Genomic DNA, 25,805 nt, shown 5'->3' with positions numbered 1-25,805 from the left:
GGCAGAAAACTTTCAGTTGGTCTGGTTGGTATTAACCACCTCACTACCCCAACCTAATGAAACCTCATCAAACACAGTGAAACTCTAGAAGCCCTTAGGAGTATTTGAGCTGCCTCCTACAAGGCAGATTTGTATTCTTCCTGACTTGTGAAAGCCAGTGTAAAAACTACTGTCTGCTGCTAATGGAAATTATCAACACCTTCTTCAAAGAAGCTAACTTGTCAAGCTCTCTGAAAACAGCCATAGCTGCAAAATGAAGAAGGAAGTTAGAAAAGCTATTTCAACCATTTCCCCACCTTCAGCTTGGGAAAACTACTAAGAGGCAGTGAATGAAAAGCATGTGACAGCTGCCAACATGCTTCGTAACTGGGCTAGACTCGTCCTCGTGCTCCTATAATATTACTTAGGACAATGAACGCAGATCACATCCTAAAGTTCCTATTGTTTCACTGTTTGTAGCTTTCAGAGTTGCAGATCAAGAGTGGAATTATGGTGTCACCATACCTGCAGTAGTTAACATTACAGTGATTTTAATTATTTCTCCTCAACAAAAATCAGTAACTCACACCAGGTAATTTGTCTTTCTTCCTCAAATATTCTTTTCCTCAGAGTTTTCAATCTTTTCAAAATATGAAGGTAATATTTGGGATTTTGATGAAATATGATGTGAGGTCAGGCCCCCAGAAGGCTGACGACACTGGTGTAGCCAATCACATCATGAGACTGCTGTTCTGTCTGAGGTTTCGGCAGGCGGACAAAGAGCATCTGACTCAAACTGCCCACTCCAGGCTAGAATAAAGCTTGAGATGAATGAACTAGCTGAAATACCATCCTTCATTTTCATCGGAGATAATCCCCTCTATTCACAAGATTGGACAGAAGTGGATCTGTTTGACTCAGGTTATATGTGGACAGTTGGTGCCAGCAGCGAAAAATACCTTAGTTTATCACCACCGGTACAATTCATCTCCTCTTTCTGAAAATAAAGTTGTAAGTTTAAAAAATCATCTAGATTCCTTCTGTATTGTGTGGATATAGATATTTATGAAAGATAAATACCCATTCAGTAGAGGATGGAATAATCACTCTTTATACATGTCCATCCCTCTCCACTGGTTATAGCCGGAAGCTTAATGCTAGTTTAGGCTAAGTGATTAGCATTTAATTGGTAGGCAAGATTAATCCCACTTCATTTTAAAACTTCCTCGGTTACAACAAGCCTAATGCTGTGCCTTACCGGTGAATTCTGTAAGCCGCTTTGTTATTGCCTAGAGGTAGGAATGAAGTGTGCTTCTATCTCTGCACAAAGAGGAAGATGTCTTCCTTGTGCTGAGCTACCAGAGGCATGTTACCCTTCATGTGAACTCTCCCCTGGGCTGCAGTTCACAGCCACTGCTGGTCTGAAACCTACATTTTACTTTTCAGTAGTAGCAATGAGCTGGGTCTAACAGAAATACAAAGATAATCTAGGTGAAGGCCTAAGAGCAATGAGGTTTTCTTGCTTGGGATTTTGTTATTTAGGAGCTTCATGTTGTTACAAGTGATGGAGATGGGCCGCAATTTCTCAGCCTTTTCAGGGCATAAGACTGAACCGCACACGTTTAAGCCATCACCTAGCTCTCAGAATAAAGAATAAAAATGATGCTGCAGAGAGACAGGATTTTTAAAACTATGGACTGGTTAGATGCCTGATCAGTAATGTGGTATCTGAATGGATGTAAATCGCTCTGCCTTCTGCCTCTAGTCTTTTCTTCCTCACACCCTTCACTTTCATTTTCAGTTCAAGCAGGGTTTTCAGTGATTTTTAATAACATTTTTTGCCTCCCAAATTCTGCTTTCTGTAGGAATCCAGATCATTATAATGAGATGAATTTTGCAACAGCAGTGCATTAAATTGCAGTTATGTAGATCTGAGTTTGGATCACCATTCTTTACAAGTTTTTGTTTAAATTTGGCACTTCCTACAATCACTGTGCAGCACTGAGAGAAGAGAATCACTGATCTTTCCTAGGGGACAGTCATATAACACAGCTTCAAGTTTCTGTTACTGAGTTTTATAGCACTAGTAATATAAAAATTTACTGCTGACCTGATATGCAGGAACAAAATCTTGCCACTTTATAAAGCTGTTAAACATTCAGGATTTTTCCCAAGTTAGAGATCAAACTTACAACATTACCCACAGTTCCCTGGCACTACACTTCATTGTTTAATACCATTGTATAGAATCATATGGTTTGTCCTTAGATTTTATAATCCTGGAAGGTACTGTGTCTGGAAACTGTCTTTATTGCAATTCAATACGTCTCAGATATTACTGTCAAAGATGAAACATCACTCTATCAACAGTGCTTGTTAGGGAACAACACCTGGTGTATACATTGCAAAGGTCACTATATTTCTCTTTCACAGTAGAGGTTTTTAAGTCTTAACAGTGGACTAGCTTCTTATAGCTAAGATTAAAGTTGAGGCTATGACAAGCAGAGAGAGGTGTTCCTCTGTTTATTGAACTATCTGATGTTTTAAACAGGAGGAGAAGAAAGACAAATTTTTCTTTTTTTTTTTTTCCAAACAGTCATATGTGAAATGTGAAGTTTTAAAAATATTTTTATACTAAGAAATTTTCCACTTCCATCATTTCAGTTGTAATTATTTCCCCAGAAAAGGAGTCTTGATTTGTTTAAATCTTGAATATGTATTTTTATGTGCAGCTGAAACTAGATTCATTTAAAGAAGAATTAAAGTAAGTTTTTTTAACTATAATTTTGCAACATTAATCACTAGAACGATTTCAATATAAAAACTCTGTGAGCTAAAGCCACATGAGCAAAGAAAAGCAAAACAAACAAGCAAAAAAAAAAAAGAGTGACAATGTTGAGTCTGTAATGGTTAGTCCAGGACACAAAGACTATAAAACCTGGGTGGGAGGAAGTAGGGAGGCAACTCAGCAAGATCTGTCTACATGTCTTTCTACACAATACATTAATTAAGACCCTCATTAAGATACTGCAAGTACCTACTCCTCCTCCTAGACTTAATTCATCCTACTCTGAGTATGATACTTGAAGCTGAGCTACCAAGCACTTCCCAGGGTATTAAGTGCTAACCTCAGCATGGCTGGCAGCCTCTGGCCTGAAGAGACTGAAAAAAAAGAAGCGCCTCTGTAATTCAAATAGCTTCACAGTGAAAATTATGAAAGACTCTTAATAACTGAAATACTTTTAAGATAACCTGTCATGGCATAGCTGTCCATCATTCAGGAACCACAGCATTCACACAATATCGTTTCAATCTTTGATATTAAATTAAAATTGATCCTGAAACAAGCAATGAATCATTTCTGAATGATTTTGTATGCATTTTTCCTTAAAATTTTCTATTTCAATCCTATTAAAAGTAATAAAAAAGCATCTCCAAGACAGATTATTTCATTGGGGGTTGTATTAAATTTGTTGATATAACTCTGGAAAAAATATGAGGCTGAAAATCTGTGGCTTTTAAAATAAAAGTGTGTTTGGAAAAAGTTGATAGCTGTCATTGCCAGGACACCTTAAAAAAACGATTTTACTTCAAATCCACTTTATAAAGACTTAGCTTGCATTTCACTTACACAGATGGGTGAGATTAATTGATCGAAGCATGGATACACATATGTATAGAGAAGATCCATGCTCTGAGAACCCCATCTGTAAACCAGCCTCAGCTGGGAAGTTTATAGCTGTAATACCATGGGAGCTATGTCACAACAAAGCAATTCACTTTTTCACTTTGCCTCCTAGCATAGTAACTTGGGAAAGTCCCAGTTTAATACAGCTCCACAGCTTCCAGACTGCAACTGGCTTGTGTCTGGCCAGCTTACCACCTGGGCCTTTGCCAGGGTGGACTTACCTAAAAGAGAATATAATTACGTGTGTAATGGGTCCCTGCCATACAGATGGGCTCCCCACTGATATTGAATGTAGCATGCTGCCATTGTAAATTTTGATCCCCATATGTGTATGGCATATGGTAGACAAGCCCCAAACCGTGAGATCCATTGGAGTACATCGAGGTCAGCAGGAGCTCGTGGCGGTGGTGTTGCTGCAGAGCCCAGGGATTTATGCAGAAGATGAACAACCCTCCCCTTCCCTCCCAGGTTCTTCAGGCTATAAGCAGAAGGGATGGCCAGACAGACAAGGGTCCAGCAGCCCTAACCCTAGCACATATGTGGCCAATCTCTTTTAGGGCTGCAGGAAGGCCACTCTGCCATTCCCAGGCAGAACATGCCATCCCCCAGCAGATGCAAATCCATCTGCTCCTCTGCAACAAGCGCCAAAGAGAGCAGCACGAGGCCAGGACCAAACCTATGCGTACCTCCAGTCATGGCAGGAGATGTCCTTCTGTGAGTGCTCACCAGTGGCAGCAAAGAAATCTAGCCCTGAATGAATAAAACACACAGCATGTATGGAGGAATTCCTGCCATCTGCTATTTACACTGCCAGTATGATTAAAAAGCCCCTGTTAACTTCTTCTGTGCAAGTAAAAATAACTTCAGCTGATTCTTTCTTCTTTTTCACACTTACTCCTTTCTGCTTCTAAGATCATCCATTTGAATCACAGTTCTATTCTGATTCCCAGTGGTATCAGATTTTCTCATACGATTTCTTTCCTTCTTAGATTAGGCCAGTGATTTATTACATCTAGTAAGGACATCCTAAACTCAAACTAGCATGTGAATCCCCTTTTTCCACTTCCTGGTCTCTTTTCAAAACTTGAGAAATATCAGTAATTCTAATGCAATAAGCAGTGCTAGGAATGATTGTGACTCACTAATTGCTGGGGCAGTTCAACAGAGCTACTAATAATTCTGCTATAAGGCAGATACAGCAAGGTGAAAAGATTCTTCTCCTCCCTCCCATTATAAATACAAGTAATGGTGTTCTAAAAGAACAGGAATGACACAATAAGGATTTTTTTTTCTTTTTTAGGTTGATTCTCAAGATGATTTGCCAAGAGGCTCTACCAAAACCTGAGGACCAAAATTCAGCAGTAGCTTGAAACTGAGTAAGCAGAGATTCCATTGGAGATTAAGATGACAAAATTAAGGTCTACTAAGGAGTGACCCAGTTGTCTAACTATGGATATTTACTACTGTTTTTTAGGAGGCTGAGATACCTTGTCTGTTGCTCCTGAAAAGATATGTCTTCTATAGAGCCTGAGGCACATTTGCCAGCCCATGTAGCTGTTTCCTGTACCCTAGGGCTCCTCAAATGGCACTGGATGCCTATGCTTAGGCACTACTAACTTATGTGTAGCATTTAGGTGTCTCAGTGTTGACAACGAAACATCTTACAAAATGTCTGTTTCATCTTTCAACTGCTCCAGAATTCTTTTTTATTTTATCCTGAGTTAAATGTGGTTTAGCCGGAGAAGGCATTTAGTTACTTTTGGAAAAAAAATTACTTTTTTTTTTTTAATAATAGCAATAATCTTTGTCAGTTCTTTGTGTGACTATTCTTGTAAAATAAATTGGTAAGCACGTAGAAAATAACTTCAAAATTAGTAAGAGTTAACATGTATTCGTCAAAAACAAATATGTACAAAATATCGTATTTCCTTCTACATCAGGTAACCAGATCTGGGAAGAGACAAAAGGCAGTAGTTGTCATACAGTTAGTACTCAATAAAGTTTTGGCACTGTCTTATGCAACTATCTTAAAAACAAGCAAGGGAAATATTATCGAACAGAAACTACTGCAGGTGGGTATGAGAACAGTCAGAAAAACTCTGCTCAGAGAGTAGCTATCAGTAGTTCACTTATCAAAATAGCGGTACTGATTGGGATTCCTCAGATGAAGGGAGGGTCTGTCACAGGCTAAATACGCTCAGTTAATTTCCAGCCACCCCATAAGACGAACAGAAGATATATTCATTAAATTTGCAGCGGACACAAAGCAAGTCTGTGAATATGCTACAGCATGGGATTAAAAATAGATATGATCCTGATAAGGTGAGGACAGACAGGAGGTAGCTGTCCTAAGGAGTCTGCAGGGACTATAGTGATTGTGGCGTGATTTTTCAACATTATCATGTTTTTATGAGAAAGTCAAGCACCATATTGGGATCTGTAAATGGGTAGTCTTCTTGAAAGACAATTGTTTTTATCATTCTTCAAATTGCTCCTGAAGTTTTGCACTCAGTTTTGTGTCTGGTTTTGAGCACTGCATTTATAGTAAAAGTAATGTAGATCAGTTGAAAAGAATCTGGTGGGAAGCAGTGAGAATGATCAGAAAACTGGAAAAAACATGATCTATGAAGAAAGGCTGAATGACCTAGGGACTTTTAATTTAAAGGAAGAGAAAAGACTGGTGGGGTGATGTGATATCAGTCTTCAAGTATGGCAGGTGAAACGTTGCTGAATCATGATATCTGGGTGTTCATAGTTCTGGTGTCAGAAACGGCTCTGGTTAAGCTCATTCAGTAGCTCCACATGTGTCACAGTTAAGCTTCTTCACCAGTGTTGATATGCCATAACACCATAATGGGGTTTGACATGCACTTTGAGAAGGAAAAGGATGCTATATTCAGCTGGCCTGGCCTAGCCCTGCTTGGGAGAGCTCATGGGAGATCACCGCAGGACTGGGATAGTTGCAGACACACTGAACCTCCCTTCACCAAGAGTTTCCCCTGACTAAAGTGATTATAGAGCATGCTAATTCAGGGAACGGTTAATTACATACTATAACATGCCTTTGCCAGGAGAAAAGTGTACAGTTTATAAATCTTGCATAGTAGTTGGCTCATTCACTTTATATACTTTTCATTTTTAGGTAACAAAAGGTGACTAAATAGGTGCAATTCTTCTAGCAGGATGTAGATGAATGGTTCTGTGAAAGTTTAAATAGGGTATCTTGTGAGGCAAGGTCACAAGAATGTGATGGAAAGCTGTCTTTCAGCCAACTGTGAAATTAAACATTGTCTTATACTCCTGACCGGAATTTGTGACTCAGAGATAATCTCAAAATGATGTTGATTCAGAGAGAGTGAAAAAAATCCTCTGAACTTTGCTTTACTCATCTTGCCCACACCTCATTATTCCTGGCAAAGTCTTTCTCTCTTCTCTCATTTACTTGTGCACCCGTCCAAATTTAGTTCTGCTGTTATTACTTTAATAGTTCTATACCACAAAAATAGTTCTATACCGCAAATTAAATTTTTCCCAGAACTCTTTCAGAAGGGCAACTCTTCCTGTGAAATTATGTGGGAGAGAAGGCTTGTGTGAGCAGGGATTCACCTTGACCTAATGTGAGGGTGTGGGGCTGGGAGCTACTCCACTTCCCTTGGAGTGAAGGCTGTTATCTTGGGTCATAAAGAGCCAGGCAAATCCACGCGTGCATTGGCCTGATGTTTCTACCGTTTGCAACTTTCACTGTTTTCCTCAAGGCCATCATTGGGATAAATTTCTGGAAAGATGCCTCCAGCTGCATATGTCCTGTGATTTCCCTTGGATGGGAATTCCTTACTGAGGCAGTGATTCATGAACAAATTATTAGTGTGTTGACCGTTACCTGAGACTAGATAAGCTTTAATTACTGCTCTTACTTTTGCTAAGCTCAATACTGATCAAACTAAAATCATTACTGAAAGTCACAAGTTTACTTTAGCAGAAATTAAGAGGTAGAGTTAACGTTCTTTATTACAAAAATCAAAACACATTCTTACAAAGCAAAAACTTGCTAATAAATTGTTATTTCTTTTCATATCCACAATTTCCTTAGCCTGGCAGAAGAAAATCACTGACAGATGGTAAAAGTATCATCTTTTATAACCCAAATCATCTAGTTTACACATTCATTTTTATATATCTCACATTACACTTGTAGCATCTTATTCCAATAGCTAAACATCAGTTCATTTACATTTACATAACTTCCATATTTTAACATTATTAGGAGCACAATAACCTTACAAAGATTTTGTCAAAATCCTGTTTAGATTACAGTGACTTTAGTTACATTTTATTAACATCCTTGATCTTGAGACTTCACCAATGTCTTAGCAAAACTTCCTCATCATCCAGTATCAAGACATCCTCACCATCCTTTAGACACATTCCTTTCCAACAGTTTAACACAAAACCATCCGTTCTTGCTTTTTACCATTTAATCAGTGCCTGCTTCTGTGTAAAAGGCAAATCTCTGTAAAAGGCCCCAATTTCATTGGGGTGAAATTCCCAAACCTAGAGGCCTCATGAGGACAGACTACCTGCCTACTTAGCTCATTTACCAGAAACCTTGGCAGAGTCAGCTAGAGCCAGAGAAAAGCTGCTCCACTGTACTAGTGGAAGGGCCCAGATTTTATAAGGAGATAGGATTAACTCCATGCTTATATGGATTGGGAAATACTCATAGAAGTAAGACCCTGCTTGTATGTGAATCAGGATTGTAGGCTGACATGATGAGTAGAAAAGGAAAAAAAAAAAGTTCTCAGTTCTTTCTTGCTTCACTTGTGTTTCAGTTCCTTTATTTTCTATTGCTGCTCCTGACTCTGAGGAGATCCCTAAGCAGGGTGGGCCCCAGCATGCCTTTCCAGTGCACTTTCACAAGCTCTTCTGATGTTCTGCAAATAGAAATCCTCTGGCTGGTCCTTCCAAAGTGCACCAAACTATCTCATACGTGTCCATATTCCTCTTTTCACTACAACTCACACCCCATTAAGTCCTGTTTGCAAAGCTTTTTCCCGAAATATTTGCCTAGTTTTGGTGATTTTTCTTCAGTTCCCCTTATTTATCCTGCCTTCTTCATAGCACTAACCTTTCCCCATCAGAAAGTGCTTCCTGCAGAAACCCTCACCTTTTATTTAGGCATTTTTTTTAGTTTCAGCATGAAGAGAATCAACAATCTTCACTCCACCATTTCTCCAGCCTGTGTCATTTCCTTCCCTTTTGTGAAGAACAAGCAGTTAACAACACTTTGCATGTGAAGGGCATTTTTCAGCTGTGCACTCTATTAATCTAAAGGTTGTATCATTCCTCACCACAACACCATTAGATAAATACTAGTGCTGTTTAAAGACAGATGAAAAGAAACCTCTGAAAGTAACATACACAGTGTAGAGAGGTGAGCCAAGTATAAAACTCTGAAAAAAGGGATATTTACATCCATCCATAGAATATTTTTATCTCCCCATTAAGATCTTCTGTAAGGTAACCATCCTAAAAACAATCAGCCAGGAATATCAAGAAGACTCTCAGTCACTCTTCAGAGAACCAGCTCTATTTCCTTTGCACAAGATGCAAATATATTGCATAGCAAAATAAGTATTTTTGACCTCAGCATCTGACTTGCATGTTAAAGAACCAGCACTTCTCAGAGATCTCTTATACATTCCTTTTAACTTATAATTGCTGGTAACTTTTCCATTAGAAGAGAACAATGCTGGGGAACTCCTTTTGATAAACAAAACCCATTTGACATAGTGCAATTTTGGTACTTGTGCTCAGTCCATCCTGTCTATATATGCTTAGTGTTGTGAGGAATGAGGGATGCGGCCATGTCAGTTGCAGTCCAGCTATTCTAGTCTTGACACAGTCTTACGCTGATCAGTGAATTCGGGAAATGTGATTTGATTGCGACCTCTATTAAAACAAACTTTAAAGGATAATGCTAGATAGAAAATATTAATACATAGATGATCTATGCATGCATAAAATACACACAAACATTTGTAACTTCCTTTTCCAGCATGATTTTTCTGTGCTGAAATACATTTTCATTCACTGACTTTGCCTGGATGGCCATTTTACCCAAGCACTATCATAAATATCTTGCTTTGAAAAAAACATGGGCTCAGTGGTTCAGAGGACTGAGTCTTTGGTTGGGGGACATGTGACTTTGACCTACAATGTTTCATCATGTCCATATTCCTAAGGGGAAATCTGGGCTTCACTGAGGCCACTGAAAAATTACCTGCTTACTTCCCACAGCAAGGACATTAACTCAGAAGTTGTGTGTAAATTTCTGTGTACTATGCAAACAAATGGATTTCCAGTATAATTACCACTGTAAAAAAATCAATCTCCCATTTACTAAACATATAGAGTGTTAGTCACTTGATCTGCCTTTAGCTACCTAAAAAACAGGCATCAAGTCCATGCTAGCCGTCTGTAAATCCCTACATGACCTATAGTGAAAGGTCAGTTAAGGACTGGAGTTCTTCCTGCTCCAGGTTGAATTGCTAGAGTATCTGGGACAAACAGACTCCTGGCCATGCCATTTCTTTTCCATTCACTACAGCAGATGCTTAGAAGATATTCTTAGGTTTAGTCACCTGATTTCTAGGCATTTAAATTGAAGGGAAATGAATGTCACCCACACAGCTGCATCTCAGGAACAGTGAGGTTCTTCTCTTCAACTCCTCCTGTTGCGCTACCAGGGAACCTTCTTGGTTGCTATGGACCTAAATGTCCATACGCAGGTTGATCCCATTTATTTTTACACCAATATTGGCTTTCAGTTAAAATAGTTTTTCTCCTTTCTTGGTGCTACCCTTAGTCACATATTTATACACACAACAATTGTATCTCCCTTCAGTCATCATTTGCTAGGCTAAATAAACTGAACATACATCTACGCTTGTAACTTGGGCTCTCCCTCAGTGCTTCCTCCTGATTGCCCCTTCTCTGATCCCGTTTTAGTGAATATCACCTTTCTTGAATGAAGTAGACTAGAATTTTGCATAGTCTTCCACATGAGCTTCCACCATGCTCAGTGCACCATCGTAGCAATCCTCTCTAAATTTACCTTCCTGATGCATTCTGTGCTCACAGCTTTATCACCTAGTCATCTCACCACTGACTGGTACAACCGGTGATTTTGACCAAAGTACATACCGTTTCATGCGTGACTCATCTCCTTTCTTTACAAACTTGCCTAAATTAACATATTGTCATTAACAACTAACAGTTATTTTATTTCTGTTGTCAACTTTCCTTTCTAGCTTTCAGTGTCAAGAGTTCCATTCATGATAACTATTCCACTATGTTGCTGTTACTATTACAACATCTGATTAAAAATCTGTCAGAGATGAAACAGTTGTAAAAAAGTCAATTATTTTGCACAAAGTCAATTATTTTGCACCCATAGGTTTGATTGCGTCTTTTTGCATTGTGTTGGTTTAGACAATGAAGGCCAATGATACAAGCCTTGATGCAGTGGAATTTTGAGTTTTTTTCTTCCTATATATCAAACTGTGTGGTAAGTGAGAAGAAAAAAACGGGACAATGATTTTTCCACTCTTCAGAATTAACTGTGAGGCCTGCTTGCCCACAAGCACTACCTGAACGTCTGGTATAAGAAGGGGGCTTTCCACGTCTTTATGGAAACACCGAACAATGCATCCTAGCCTTCTTACATAGACCTTTCTGTGAGGATGAATGTCATTTAAAGTTTTCTCCTTGAATCTTTTGTATATGTCTTCAGAAGATGTTTCCTCTTCACACCCTTTCCTCCAGCAGATTTTCCTCTCATTTCCCGACTATAGCAGAAATTGCAGAAGCTACTGGAGAAATGTCTGAACCTGGCTAGTTGAGCTAGCTGAACGTCCACCTCTGGGAGTCAGGTTCTGTGTAATTACTAGAGCTGGAATTTGGCCAGAGGAGCCTTTTAAGGCTTCATAACATAATTTTGTTGCCACACAAGCTGTGGGGACAAGGGCCACGTTGGGGCCTCTGCTCCAGCCACGGGAAAAGTCAGGGAAGGATCAGAGCTGGAGACCATTTGAGAGTTGGCTTGCATCTCCTGCTGCTTACTTTTGCGGCAACAGAAGGAGTTAGGCCAGTGGGAGCTGTTTAGGGAAAGTGCCTCTCTCATGATTTGCAGAGCTTTTGAATTCCCCACAAAGATGAAAGTTCTCAGGACTTAGGGCTACAGCACTTTTGTGTGCATGAGAACGGCCTAAGTGCAGGTGCTTTATACAAAATTCACAAAAATATTTTCCTGTCACTGTGCCAAATAGCAGCTTTATAGCTGGAAAAAATTATGTCTATTCCCATGTCTATATAAAATTGGTCACATTTTTTAAATGCAACCGGCTTCTTCTCACACAGTTAAAAAATATATGAAACCATTCATAACTTGATAATAATTCAGCCTTGAAACTGGCTAATGGTTTATTCACGTTCCAGACTGGTCAGAAATCTGTAGTTGTTAATACTAAATTTATTCATCCTGAGAGATTTCCTAGTAATACAAATAAGTAGCACTTGCTTCATAGGACCAGAAAGACAAGGCATTCATAATTCATCCTCTCCAAGAAGAAATTCAGGAAATCAACATCAGCATTCTAAGGAGAAAGGGTGGCATTGGTAGAGTTGTTCGAATTACTGATTATGACTAAATAGCTTTGTTTTCAATTGTTCTTTATGTGTATATCATTCAAAGATTTATCCTAATTTCTACAAATGGTCTTGTTTCTGTAAGAATATACAGACTAGTTGGGAGCAGTAATTCTCCTGGTTACTCACAAGCTACTCACTTTCTTAACAACACCTCCTGTTTTTCTAAATACATGCATAGCAAGGATATTATGTCCCAGCTGCTAGCAGAGAGACAGTATCAAGTATTTATTTTACAGAAAAGTGCAGAGTCCCATTTTTTCAGTTTTTTCATTCCCTCTGCTGCTTTGCACTGATCCTTACTTATGCACATGAAAAAGTTGGATTCAGTTGTGTTCTCTCTTCATCCACATGAATAATTTCAACTAGCAATGACAGAAATGCTGTTAAGGAGCAGTATTATGCTGTTCACATCTTCTTGAATGACAATTGACTGTCATTTTAAAATGCTTCAGTGGTTTAACCAGCTGTAGCTTTTTTCTGTTCGATGACTAACATTAAGCAAAATACAACACCTCCACCTGATGTCTTTCAAGGGCTAGGCTATAAGCTATTTTATGAACTCATGGATTTTCAGGAATACTTTTAACAAACGTGTCCAGGTGTATTACCAAGAAATGGGGTGATATTCGTTGAGAGGAGACATCTCCGTACATTCAAATAATTATATAAATTAGGATAAATAGTTGGAGGAAGTAGACTTTAAATGTCTTTGGTTATTATCCATTTGTAAGTGGAAGACCAAGAACAACAGCCTTATGCTGCAGTATTATATCATAACTTATGCATCTGCTGTTCTCATTATTTTTATAAAAGTAACACAGCACCTGCTAAGAGAATTGTTCTCATCCTGCTCCGAGGAAACTGTATAGCATTGCCCAAACTATCCACCCAAGAAGAATGTTACTGAACCACACATTTTATAACACACCTGTGCTGGCCTTGGGAAATAGTTCATGAGAAACTGTGCAGTTTTGCTAGCAGCTAATGTGCTTTCTCCAAAGACATGATTTAATAGGAATGCTGAGCTGTTAGCACAGGGGCTCCTGCTTTACTGGGCTGTTGACCCCTGGAACCTGGGGATTCATGGGCTTGTGTCCTCTCACCTACCTCTATGTAAATCAGGACTATCTCCTTTGAAGTCAATAGATGTAAAAATTGGGGCAAATAAAAGGAGAACTAAGGCCTGGGGCTGACAACCCTGCCCTGCTGCTTGTATTTGGGTTAGGGTTTCAAACATAATTGCACGTATTTTCTGTCATTTGGGAATGTAGACTGGGTCTGAGCAGTAACAAAAGGAAGAATAGGTGCAGACTTGCTTTGCAGAGCTGCAGGATAGTACTCAGGCCAGCAGTGATGGCAGGCTTCCAGCTGTCCTGTCATTCTGAATGATCTATCTCAGCACTTCTCCAGTACTCCCTCTTTTGCTACCTCTGTGCCTCTCTCAAGCAGTAATAATGCCTCTGTCAATCACATTGTAGGAAAATGAGACCAAAAAAAAGTTAGAAGACTCCAAGCCATCCTAATACATTGTCATGCTTCTAAACCAGAGCTGCCTCAGATCTGAAGATATTCAGATATCTTTCCTGTATCATCTTTATAAAATACATGCAACTGTCATCTTGAACTGGTATCACCATTTGTGTTAAGAGTTCCTTACCTAAAGCAAGCTGAAAGCCACCTGGGAAAGTCATATACTAGTCAATGGCTTAACATCATTCAGCACTTTGGAAGTAACATTGCAAAGGCTATGGTCTCAGCAACTGTGTTTAGTGACCTGCCAGAGGCACATGACCCTGTAGAGCACTGGAAGCTTCTTGACAAAGTAAATGCAATAATGAAAGATCATCACATAGTCCAACTAACATGATCTCCACTTGAATCAGAAAACTATTACAAAAACTTCCAGAGACAGAGCCAACAGCAGAGGTAATGCAAGAGCCTACCTCAGAAGAGAGGTACTGCACCTGTACTATTCAACTGCCACGTGAATCACAAACGAATCTATCCTAGTACAAGGAGATTTAAGTATACATATGACCTAAATCTCAAGGTCCAAGCCAAGAGTCTCACCCACACTGAAGCACAGTTAACATCACTGCTCTTTAGGATTTTAGTTCTTTACACAAAAATCAGGTGCTAAATCAAGGCTAAAATGTAAAGAGAGTTTCTTTCACTTCAGAAAGCACAATACAAATATATATCTCTGTATAATCTGGAACACACTGTCCACATGCAAGTTACTTGGAAGTGACCAGGGCTTTCCTCCATGTGGAAAAGACAAAGATTAAGGCTGATGTTCAGAACTTCAGATTATAATTTCTAAATGGATGATGAACCCAGCAACACGGGAAAATACTGCACTTTACTTTCTGATATCTGAATATAGACTTTCACTGTGGGAAAGATCAGCGTATGAAAATACATTAGACCTGGTGTTACGAGACAATTATCAGTACAACACTGCACGAGCTGTGCATGTTTTCTGCTTCACTTTATGAGATACTGATCTAAAAATCACAAAAAGGAAAATTGCATGGAATAGATTGAACACATCAGGTAGCCACTACACACGTCTGCTGATTGACTGAAACTATAAAAAGCCTAGTTGCTCCTACGTACCTACTTAAAAAAAAAAAAAACCCAAACCAACCCAAAACCCGAAGGTCACAAGACTCACAATTTGGTAGCCTCAAGAAGCTTCATAAGGATGACGGTGCAGAAATCACAGCTACAGTTGAGAAGATAGATTGGTCAACCTGGAGATTTGGTCCTTCAAAAGATGCCTGGACAAAAGTCAACATGTGGAAATAGAACTATTCCCATGACACAGGCATGAAGAAATGTAGAAATACAGTCCATGGGACACCTCTATGGCCCTGCAAGAGCATGTAAGATCAAGGATGTAGAATCAAGGCCGAGGCTGCAGATCTGGGCAGAGCCTGTGCCTGATTTCAAAATAACATAAAGCTGTGGCAGAAGAAAATGAGGAGGAAAGACTTAGACCCTGAACAATATGAATTGTAAAACTACAGTAAATAAATAATTATTCTAATTAGTCTACTAACTAAATCACGGAATATGGCCCATTGCTGAAAGATTGTTTCCCCCCATTATACATGCAGCAACATGTGGAAGCATGGAAAATCTCACCTGGCCTCAGAAAGGAAAAGGTTCCCCACCTCTCCTCTACATCAAGCTGCAGAAGAGCTTTGACTATTCTGAGACATCGCTGTCTTCTAAAGGGACTGTTCTACAGTTTGCTCTGACTCCACTGAATCACAGCTTTGGTATGAAGTAAATCCTTGAATGATCATTATACCAACATAGGCTTCATGTGTTACATTCGTTGTTTGCATCTCAGCACAATATTGCTCAGAAATCTGCCTTTGTTAAACATGGCATTATACCACACTACCTCATTCCTCGTCATAAAACTTTCAAAAAACAGGAAAAATCCCTATACAAACCTGCACTCTGTATTAAAGTATCATGTTTTATTTTTACACAAGGGTCACTCTTCCCCTAGACTTCAGTCAATCCCTATGGACCAAGCAACATGCCACAGACCACAGAAGCTACATTTTCAAATGGATGCTTTTATTGATTAATCATGAATTGAATCAAGTATTGTAAAATAAACAGATTTTGTTCTTTTAAAAAATATCCAGATGAATACCATTTATAGCAAACTTGTTTCCTCATAGTCATACACAATATGAAATTGTTCAAGGAACAAGTGAAAAAGGAACACCTGACTAATTACTGTCAGTCTGTGTGTATGTACATGTGTATATGCACACATTACATTATATCTGCACATATACTGGTGTGTGTATACCCACAGATATATATACACATATACACACAAACACACGTGCACATAGAGTACTGATTGAATTAACACTCCATTGGAAAAATGTGGTTTAGCTCCAAATGAAGAATGAAGTATTCTGTGTTGAAATATAAATGATACAATGAGGCCTGTAGATAAGAGGCCGTCCTCTTCCTGTCGGCCAAAACCAAGATTTGTCTTTGGACTCACGGTCTACGTTTAAAACGAAAATGTGTGAAGTCATGGACGGTCTATGTTTAAAATGAAAATGTGTGAAGTCATGGGGTACCTCTCAAAATTCATGATATTAGTTCCGTTCAGCTTGATCTCTGCCAGCATTGCATGGTCAAACACTGAACAGTGTTTTCATTTTGCTCACTACTGAAATCAGCTTCTAGATTTAATATTTCTGGCAAAACAGGAGGTACAGAGCTTTGCTACACGTACTGTGGTAATATACTCCTTTCTGTTAGGCAGAAACTTGGCAACAATCCTATATTAAAACTCCCTTCCTCCTGCACCTTTTTATCACAGCTTTGTATCAATTATCTCCTGTCAACTTATTGTTGTAATTTTCATGCTATTTGAATGGCCTTCCAAACATCCTAGCCCAGACCACTTGGACAATGTACACCAGGTTGTAGTGGTAGCACTGCGCTCAGTTATAAAATGTAATGTTCGAGGATCCGTTTACTTTTTCACTTTTGAGGGTGTCTATTTCTTTATTATCAGAGATACTACAATAAACACTGCAGTATACTGTATGTAAATATTTTTCCTTACTCATGTAATCTCTGAAAAGATCGGTAGCTCATAGCTGTAAACCATCGAATGCTGCCCCAGCAGGAAGCAATGGTTCTAGCCAACAGAGTGTTAGACTTTTCTCCATTTAATTCAGGAGTTAGCAGGGCTTGTAGAGGGAAAACAAAGGAACATGGACCGGCATTTATTTTCTACTTAAAAAAAGGAAAAAAACTTATAAGCATCTATGTATTCATCACCTTGCTCATAAGTTTCTTCTACATCATCATAAGGCAAACTGTACTATATCTTTGTACCTGGAGAATCTGAATTTACAAAATTTGAAGCTGAGCTTGGGACCACTTTATTTTGGTCCCACTGGTGAACAAAGTGCATTAAGGCATCCTTTTCAAAGGATACCTAAAGCAAGATTTTTAAATTACTAGGCAAACCTTTTCTCAATGCTAGTATTCAATTTACCCTCATTCTACACAGGCAGATTTTCACCCCCTGCGTACCACCTACCAAACACTGTAGGAAAACCATTCTTTTAAAGCTGCCATGTAGCCGTCCACATTTCATATTTCTCAAAAATCTCCCAAAGTGATCATTTATACATAAATATTGTAGTAGTTACAAAAGGCTCCTATTCTGTATAAAGAAAAGAGGAAAAAAAAAGGACGAGATTCAGCTTTAGGATAAAGTGGGTACAACCATATTGACTTCATTGGCATTCCACCCACCAACACCAGGATGAGTGTGGAGCTTACCTGTGCAGATTCCTACTGCTGCTGAAAATTTGTTATTTACTCCTCATTCACAAAGAGAACTGTGCTCCCCTAAACAATAAAGGAGTGAACTCCAGCTACAGTGTTTTTCCATACAGCATTTGTAAACCAGATTTCCTTGCTTTGTTATAGATACTGCATAGTGTACAACCATAAAACATTTGTATTTAATTTAAAATTCATGGCAAGTGACTCATGTCTCACTTCCGAATTACTGGCTAGGCTTGCTGTGTTGAACCTTGTAAAACCAGCAATAAGCATTCATATGTCTACCATCAGAACTGTGCCACCTTCTATTACAATCAAACCATAAATGATACAGTGCTTTATCAAATTAGGCTACAGTCAGACCTTGAATTGGTTGCTCTCCTCCAGTGTTCTCATTTTCAGAGATGATATCAGTCTTTCACATCCTCAGTGATGCTACAATGTTTCCCAAAGACAAAAGTGAAGCACTGGTAGATGGGAATGTTGCCATCAATAAAATAAATCACCAATGATTTATCCACTCATATTTCTAGGAGACACTTCACATGTTTTTTTACGAACAGACAACACGCTGCCTTGTGGACAGAAGTAAATTAAACTTTCTCCTTTTGCTCTGTTGGCTAGCTCCACCCCTTACTTGTGTATTTTTGTTCTTTTTGGTCTGCACATTCCCATGTGCAAAGTAGAAATTAGGAGATGTTGCACACAGTAAGATTGGTACTGAGAGGAGTAATATTGACGTGAATAAACTGACTTGTCCACTGCACGGTTTTCATCCTTCCAATTTTCTGCTTTTATCCATCGTAAAATAAAGTGATGTAAAGAGCTGATGAAACTTTAATGAATAGGGCCATCAACGTGCAAAAACAAATTAGTTGTTTTTCAGGTATTCAGATCAGGCTTTCCCTTCTCTCTTTTTCTCGGTCACTCACGCTTATTTTTTTTTTTTTTTTATAAATAATTTATAAATCTTCCCGTAAGAGGCTAAATACAAAACAAAACCAACAAAACCAATGGCAGAAGAAGTTCTAAGATATTATTAAAGCCACTTCTTGTCCTTCCGTACAAAGTACACAATAAAGAGAGATTCTCCCATTTTCAGTTCTGACCGGAAGCAATAGCAATGCCTGGGATGCCCTATCGTCCACCAGCTCCAGGCAAGCTCCGGTGGCAGCTGCCTGGCAGCCCACCGCAAATGCATCGTTCTACCTTCTGGCTTTTAGCAGTCATGCAAGCTGCTCGGAGGAGTCTAAGTGGTCAGGGATAGGCAAGCCAGTTATAATTGTCAAACACTTATTCCACACGGTGAATGTGGGGCACACAGGCTGTCCAAACGTAATGTCAAAAGTGTAAAGGTGTAGTGAGTTCAAAGCATCATAAAAGGCCAGGGAACCGTTGTCATAGTCCAGCAAAATCCCGACCCGCCGGAGATGAGGCGCGGGCTCTATGGGAATTTCTTTGCTGTTGTGTCGCACCACCCATGTATTATTGCAGCGGCAAAGCACCCAAGAGGCAGAGTTCTTCCCAATCCACTCATGTTTTGGTGCCGACTTGTAAGAAATACCAATGGCATACCTGTAAAACAAATACAACTCAAGAAAACAAATGCTTCTTGCCAGGCTTGTCTGTCAATAAAGTTAAATGTTGGCCCTGTGGCCCAGGGGACTCACAGGAACGCCTGAGCCTCCTATTTATGCTGATTTAGTTCTAATTAAGTAAATTGTAATCATAATATCTGCACATGTTTGTTCAATGGTTTTCACCATCCCTCTTTCGGGTCTGAGAGGTCAGGAAAACTTTATTGTCTCCTGCATTGTTTGTAGTTTGGCTGCTATGGCAATTTTTTGGAACGTTTGTCTCTGGTATTCAAAAGGAAAATTGTGGAGTACTGAGCAACTCAGAGTTTAAATCACTGGGCCTCACATTTCCACTTCCAAACGGATGAATATAGAAGAATTCACGGATTTTAAAATACATTGCTATCTGTCAGCTAATCTGATTTCTCCCTGCTCCTTTATGGCCCACAGCAAGGAATGCAAGAGTAGACATCAAAGCATATATTAAAACAATTTTTTTTGCCATTCCCAAATATATTTTGCCAGATGTTGGTGTGGTTTTTAGATTCAAAAGAGCATTTTTTAGACTGGGTATTGGGCCAAGTGAAGCATTGTCGGTGAAGACGTTTGCTTTGCAAACCATAATTTATAGCAAGATGTGCAGGGTAAGAGAATGGTGAAAACGGATTCCCCGGGCAAAAACCTGATTTCTCATATATAAAAGAACTGCATAAGTTTCTCACATTCTAAATGTACTGTAGTGCTCATTGGGCTTTCAAACTAACAGGGACTAACCTGCCATAAGTCACTCTGTTTTTACTGTTCATAGTTGCCACATGCAAACAACATTCTTCTTGTTTGAGAGATAGGGCACACCAGAAGACCTTATTCATTTTCCATTCCATTTCCTTCTATTGTGATTGCTAGCTTTGAACCTGAAAGGATGACTTCTCTTCGACTGACCAAAGGGCCCCTGAAGTACCTGTATAACTCAGAGGATCATTCAGGAATAAAGGAATGCAGTCCTTTATTTCCTGCCTCTTGCTCCATCCACTGGGACATAGACCTGCAACATTACCGCTCCCTTCTCCCTCCCTAGAACCAGGTCTGACTTCCAGCCCTGTGAAACAGGATCATCAAACGGTCCTCATATTCTTTTTTTTTTCCTTACTGAAGTTCACTAAGGTCTTTCATGTTTAATAAAGAAATACTCACAATTACAAAGTGCACTTTGTTATATAAACAAAAAAAAACTTTCTTAGCTCTCTAATTCACTAAAAATGTACGACATATTTTATGCAGGTTCAAAAAATAATCATCTATGTTCACGGAGGAGAAATCCCTTGAAGACTGTTAAATATAGAGATACTCTATTTATTTGGCCTACGCAGTTCCAGAGCCACAATGTGCTGGAGCTTGGTCAAATATTCTGACAAAAAAAATGTAAAAATATATGCTTGTCCTGTTCTTGTACCATTCCCTCTGCTACTGGCCTCTGTCAGAGGCACCTGGTTAAATCTCTGGTGTGAACTGGTCGATCTTTTAATATATTCTCAGGTACATACCACGTACTCCCGCTTATAACCACTTCCCAGTAATGACGTCCGCTGTCAATAAACACGTTGCCAGCTACTCCATAGCTCCCTTGGCTTGTGAATCGCTCAGGTGTGTGACTCTTTTTGGAGGATGTTTCATCACGTTCCACTGTCAAGTTATCATGAGACACTTTCAATTTTCTATGAGCAGATTTGGGGTCCAGTTTAAATGGCTGGCCTAGATATGCACGGATAAAGATAGTAAAAGAATAACTTAGTTTTCATTTTAAAAAGGAGAGTGGATTAAAGAGCCTATAAGAAGCATACAAAAGTACATAATCTTATTGATCTTCTCTGAAGCATTCTCAAGATAGACTAACCTGTCGTGCTCCCTGCACTAGCTAGTTTGCATTGTCAGTTTACTGTCAATCTCATTGCACACTAACTTCCCTGTGTTGATAATCGCTGAAAAGAGCCTTGCATAATCATCATGCCCATTATCTGTGACCTAGAGGTGACCTGAATACTCTAATTCTTGCATGTAATTGAAACCAATATACATGCTAATAAAGGTCCGAGGGTTGCTTTTTTTCACAGCATATTAGATTTTACAATAAGTTACGTTCTATTAATTCTCTAGGGATAAAGCTCCATAATAACATCTTTATCAGTACTGCAAAACAGTATGATTTAAAATACCACAAAATGTGTTTGAAAATGAGAATAAGCACTAGCCTTGTCTCTTCATTCACTCATGGCTCTATTTATCAAGCACAGTTAGCAGTTTGAGATCTTTTTTGATGGACACCTACGTGGTGCTATAGTGCTGGATACTGCGCATTAAAAAGAAGGAAGTGAACTATAACTTGGTCCAAATAATATGGTTTAAAAACATTACTGAGGCTGTTGCTCTTGGCAAGTACCCTCTGCTGTAACACAAGGTTTTTAGACAATAACAGGAAGCATTTTGGTAAACCGAACCCTGTAGATATGTAAAGTCTGCCACAATTCTGACAAGCTAGCTCATGGTGTTAAAAAGTGGAAAGATCATTTACCTCCTCCAGGAGACATCTAGGAAATTCTGTCTCTATGAGTGATCCAGCAAAACCCTTATCCCCCCTCTGTTCTTACTGTCTTTCATATCAAGAAAAAACAAATGGAAGTGGAAGATTTGGTGACATGCATAGAAAATAGAATTGAGCACTCTCATGAGGTCTGTGACCTGATGGCATTGACACATGTATACTTCAAGTAAGACGTGAATTATTCAGTGTTTGTGAAGGAACAGTTAACTAATTCTTAGGCAGTAAAACTGAAAGTACTAGTGTTGCAGTAAGAAGAAATGCAGCTGATCTGAACAGTGACAGCCAGTATATTTTGGTTCAGATCTCTAGGAAATCTGAAAGTGCAGACATTTAAAATGTAAGATTATTAAACTAATACTAATTCTCTTTTGATATTGTTAGGCATAGGTCAGGAATTAGTCAAGGAGTAGTTTTAATTTGAAGGGTATCATCTACTCTCAAAATGTGTATTTAGTTATGTATTGCAATCAAGTAAAATGTACCCCTTAGAAAGTATTTGAAGGCATGTTTTATCTGCTTTTTCCTACTTCTGAGTAGCACTAAAATACCTATAGCATGCCTCTCTATCCGGTCAGTAGCCTTTGTATTGTTGAAGCAGTGTCTGAAGGATCTCTTTGTACTGAATTGTATCTGGTCATGTCATTTCTCACAGTTAACGGAGAGTGACCATTACTTTTGAGTCACACTGGGTCACAAAAAGGCAAAAAGATAAAAGATTGCCATTTCCAAATGGGTCCTCTGGTTTTATGCATGCATATAGGTTACCATATTTAGCAATACACAGATTCTTGGCAGGAGATGTGCGGTTGATATGAGTGGCTTTTATACAGGAGTGCAGGCCAGGCAAACAGCAGAAAGAGAAACTTACAAGCTGGTATATGCCATTCCCTGCAGCATCCACTATCCTCCTTCCCATGACATCCAATACTACCCCTCTTCAAATACCCTCCCCTTCAAGAAGCAAGTTTCTCACAGTGCACAAATCCCAGGGGTCCATTTCCAGTACTCGGAGTTACCCATCATGACTGACGGACTGAGGGACTGGCTGGACACAAGAAGAAAAAGGTTGAAAACTAGTCTTAAAATTGCTATACCCCATCCGCTAATAAATTGCACAATCATTTTTTTTTAAAGTGGGATCTCTGACTCTACCAGCCTGCTGAAGTCCATAACAAAATGAGGTAAATGGTGCTGAGAAAGCTATCAGTGTCCTAAGACAGAGATGATTTTGGAGGATAAAAGTCAGCTAACAAGTATCTTACAATACACTCTACAAAAACAAAATGTTTTATTATAAATGGAAGAAAAGACTTTGATTTGTAAAGGAAAAAGATTAAGAGGAAATTAGAACAAAAGCACAAAAGAGTATTTTTAGTCATTTCATACGTGATGCCTTCACTCCTAAATTATATTTCCAGTGACAGATGATGCACGTCTAGAAAAAAAGCCATTTCTGCATTACTCTGGCAATCTTAAGTCAAGTGAAATAAGTGGCTCTCCTTGTGGGAAGCACTTTAAACAAGTTAGTTTTCTTTGCACTCTTATACCTTTCAAAGACCAACACCAAAAAGGAAGACAAGAAAGGAGAAGAATGTGTGCGTGCTGGATTGCATGTTACTCACTGTTTGTCTTGAGTTTGCCAGGCTCGCTGTTTCTGCTGCCAGCCTGATTAATGGCCTTGACAACGAAGATGTACTTAGTGCCACTCTGTAACCCATGCACTGTGTAGTGGTTTTGTTTGATATTAGGAACAATCATCCAGCTGTCGGCTGAGTTACATAAACCTGCAATTTCAAACCAAGCACATTAGTCATAACATACAAAACACTTTGTAATAGAGGAACATTTAGAGCACTTCTGAGCACCGAACAACGGATAAGAATTGTGCTTCTATACCTTTTAAAGTGCTGTTACTTTTAGCAAGTTGCTACTTATTTCCATTAACGCATTTCATCAGCCCTCAAATAAGATACCTTTTAAGTTCTCGCTACATGAAGTCAACCATAAAAAAAAATAGACATTTAAGAAATGGCTCAGTGGAGGCATCGGCGGTCTGGGAATTTTCATATCCCAACACGAATTCTTTATTGCTAAAGTACTCGAGGATTATAGAGAACCCATCAATCTACTTCTTGGGTTAATGAACTCAGTTTAAGCTTTAAAAGACTAACATAAGCAGTAATGCTAGAAGGGTTGTTGAGGCACCTTTGCTGACAGTGCCCACATATGCATTTTTTAGGACCTGAAGCAAATCATCGGAGGCCAAACTGGGTAAAGCACAGGCTCCCGAGCAAGCTTTGGCTTTTACACTCCAGACTTTGTCAGGATGTAACCTAAGCTATTACAATTTATTGGATGCAATTTTTTGATTTATTTCTTCGTGGCTAGATGTCAGCTGGGAAAGAGCTGGATAATTTTCCAGTTACAAACTTTTCTGGATATGCTTGATGCCTACCAAAGAGGTATAACATGGTAGTAAGTAAGTAAAGTAAGAGAGGGTCAATATCATCTGCAAAATAGCAAAACACTCTCCAAGATGGGCTTTTTCATCTATGTAAATCTTTCCTACTATGCTATTTAACTGCAACGCCAGTGAATTGGCCCTGTTACTTGCTGTCCATTAAGAACAGCTCCTGATCAAATGGAACCACAGTCTGATAGCTCTCTAAATGCTACCTGGTTATAAATGTTTATATAAGTAACAAAGTTAAAATTCATAAAATGTATATATACAACCATCATACATACAACTATTTACATAGCTATACAGATAGAAAGAGATACATGTAGAAAAAAGTGCATGCATGTGCATGTGTATATTAGGCTGGGAAACATGAAGGAAAAATCCTTGACTGGATTAGAAACCTTACAGTCTTTTCGGTTTCTGACATTACTGGGCGCAGAATATGTTATGAAAGCTACTATGTTATTAAACCAGCTTTCAGCTTTTAAGTCATGTTTTACCAGGAAATCAATAAGTGATTTGTATCTTTTGCAAGTCAGCAGTAATTTCAGCTCTGTATATTAATTAATAAAAAACTTTTCTGTGAAGTAAAATTTAAAGGCTACTGGACACAAAACTTCAAAGAAAAAGACGTGTGATACAGCTTTACAAATTCACAGACGCCTCATAACCATACTGGAACACTCATTCTTAATTTGGGATGTGTTTTTCTTATTAAGGGATCATTAGTAGTAGAATTTATAACCCAAATTTCAATCTAAGAACTATTTATCTTTTATCTCAAAGCTCTCTTAACATTAATTCAGCAATTGTTAATTCATATTACATAGCATCCTTGAGAGGTAGGCAGCTATTAATTCTGTTGTGCAAGTGGGGAACTAAGGCACGGTTTCAGGTGGGATTCATATCATCTTGTCATCTAATGAATCGGCACAATGCCTAATCTATTTTTCTCAAATTAGAGTGGAGGCAGTAATCAGTGAATGGTTCTTTACACATGTCCAGGTGTGAACATCCTACCAGAACTGCTTCTCTCTATTTCTTGAACAAAGAGGAAACTACTGTTGAGATGAATAGCAACTGTGATTTAGCAGAGAATGTTTCTTTGTTGCTGTTTCCTTGTTTAAAGGGGAAAAAATGAACGCTTACGCGTTCCAACCAGTGAATATCCTGACCACATGTACCTCCCCAAATATCAACTACAAGGGATTTTTCACAGTTACCTACATCTGGAAAAAAATGGAGCAAGGAAGAACAACTTTGCAGCACTCAGTTTTTCACAAGACTGTTGAAAAACTAGACCATATAGAGCCATGATCTATCTCCTGAAAAAAGAAGCCAGTATTATTCCTCATGAAAGCTCCACTTGTGTCTAGCACCTGTAGTAATGTTCCTACAGCAGCATCCATCCATGTCCTGCTTCAGGCCTGAACCACAACT

General features: G+C 38.8%; 1 protein-coding gene across 8 annotated transcripts in view; it reads right to left on the bottom strand.

The window, feature by feature from the left end:
• Positions 1 to 15,953: 15,953 nt before the first annotated feature.
• Positions 15,954 to 25,805, bottom strand: part of MID1 (midline 1) — a 249,004-nt gene continuing 239,152 nt past the window's right edge. For all 8 annotated transcript variants that reach the window (XM_068920754.1, XM_068920773.1, XM_009683677.2 and 5 more), the window contains 3 exons: positions 23,524 to 23,685; positions 20,847 to 21,054; positions 15,954 to 19,300 (listed from right to left, as the gene is read on the bottom strand). In XM_068920754.1, coding sequence (XP_068776855.1) covers positions 18,952 to 19,300; positions 20,847 to 21,054; positions 23,524 to 23,685 — 719 coding nt within the window. In that variant the 3' untranslated portion in view covers positions 15,954 to 18,951. The remainder of the gene's footprint in view (positions 19,301 to 20,846; positions 21,055 to 23,523; positions 23,686 to 25,805) is intronic.

This window comes from Struthio camelus, chromosome 1 (genome assembly GCF_040807025.1).
Source record: "Struthio camelus isolate bStrCam1 chromosome 1, bStrCam1.hap1, whole genome shotgun sequence".
Classification (NCBI taxonomy): Eukaryota; Metazoa; Chordata; class Aves; order Struthioniformes; family Struthionidae; genus Struthio; species Struthio camelus.
Note: the sequence above shows the minus strand (reverse complement) of the source record. Positions and strands in the feature narration are given on the sequence as shown.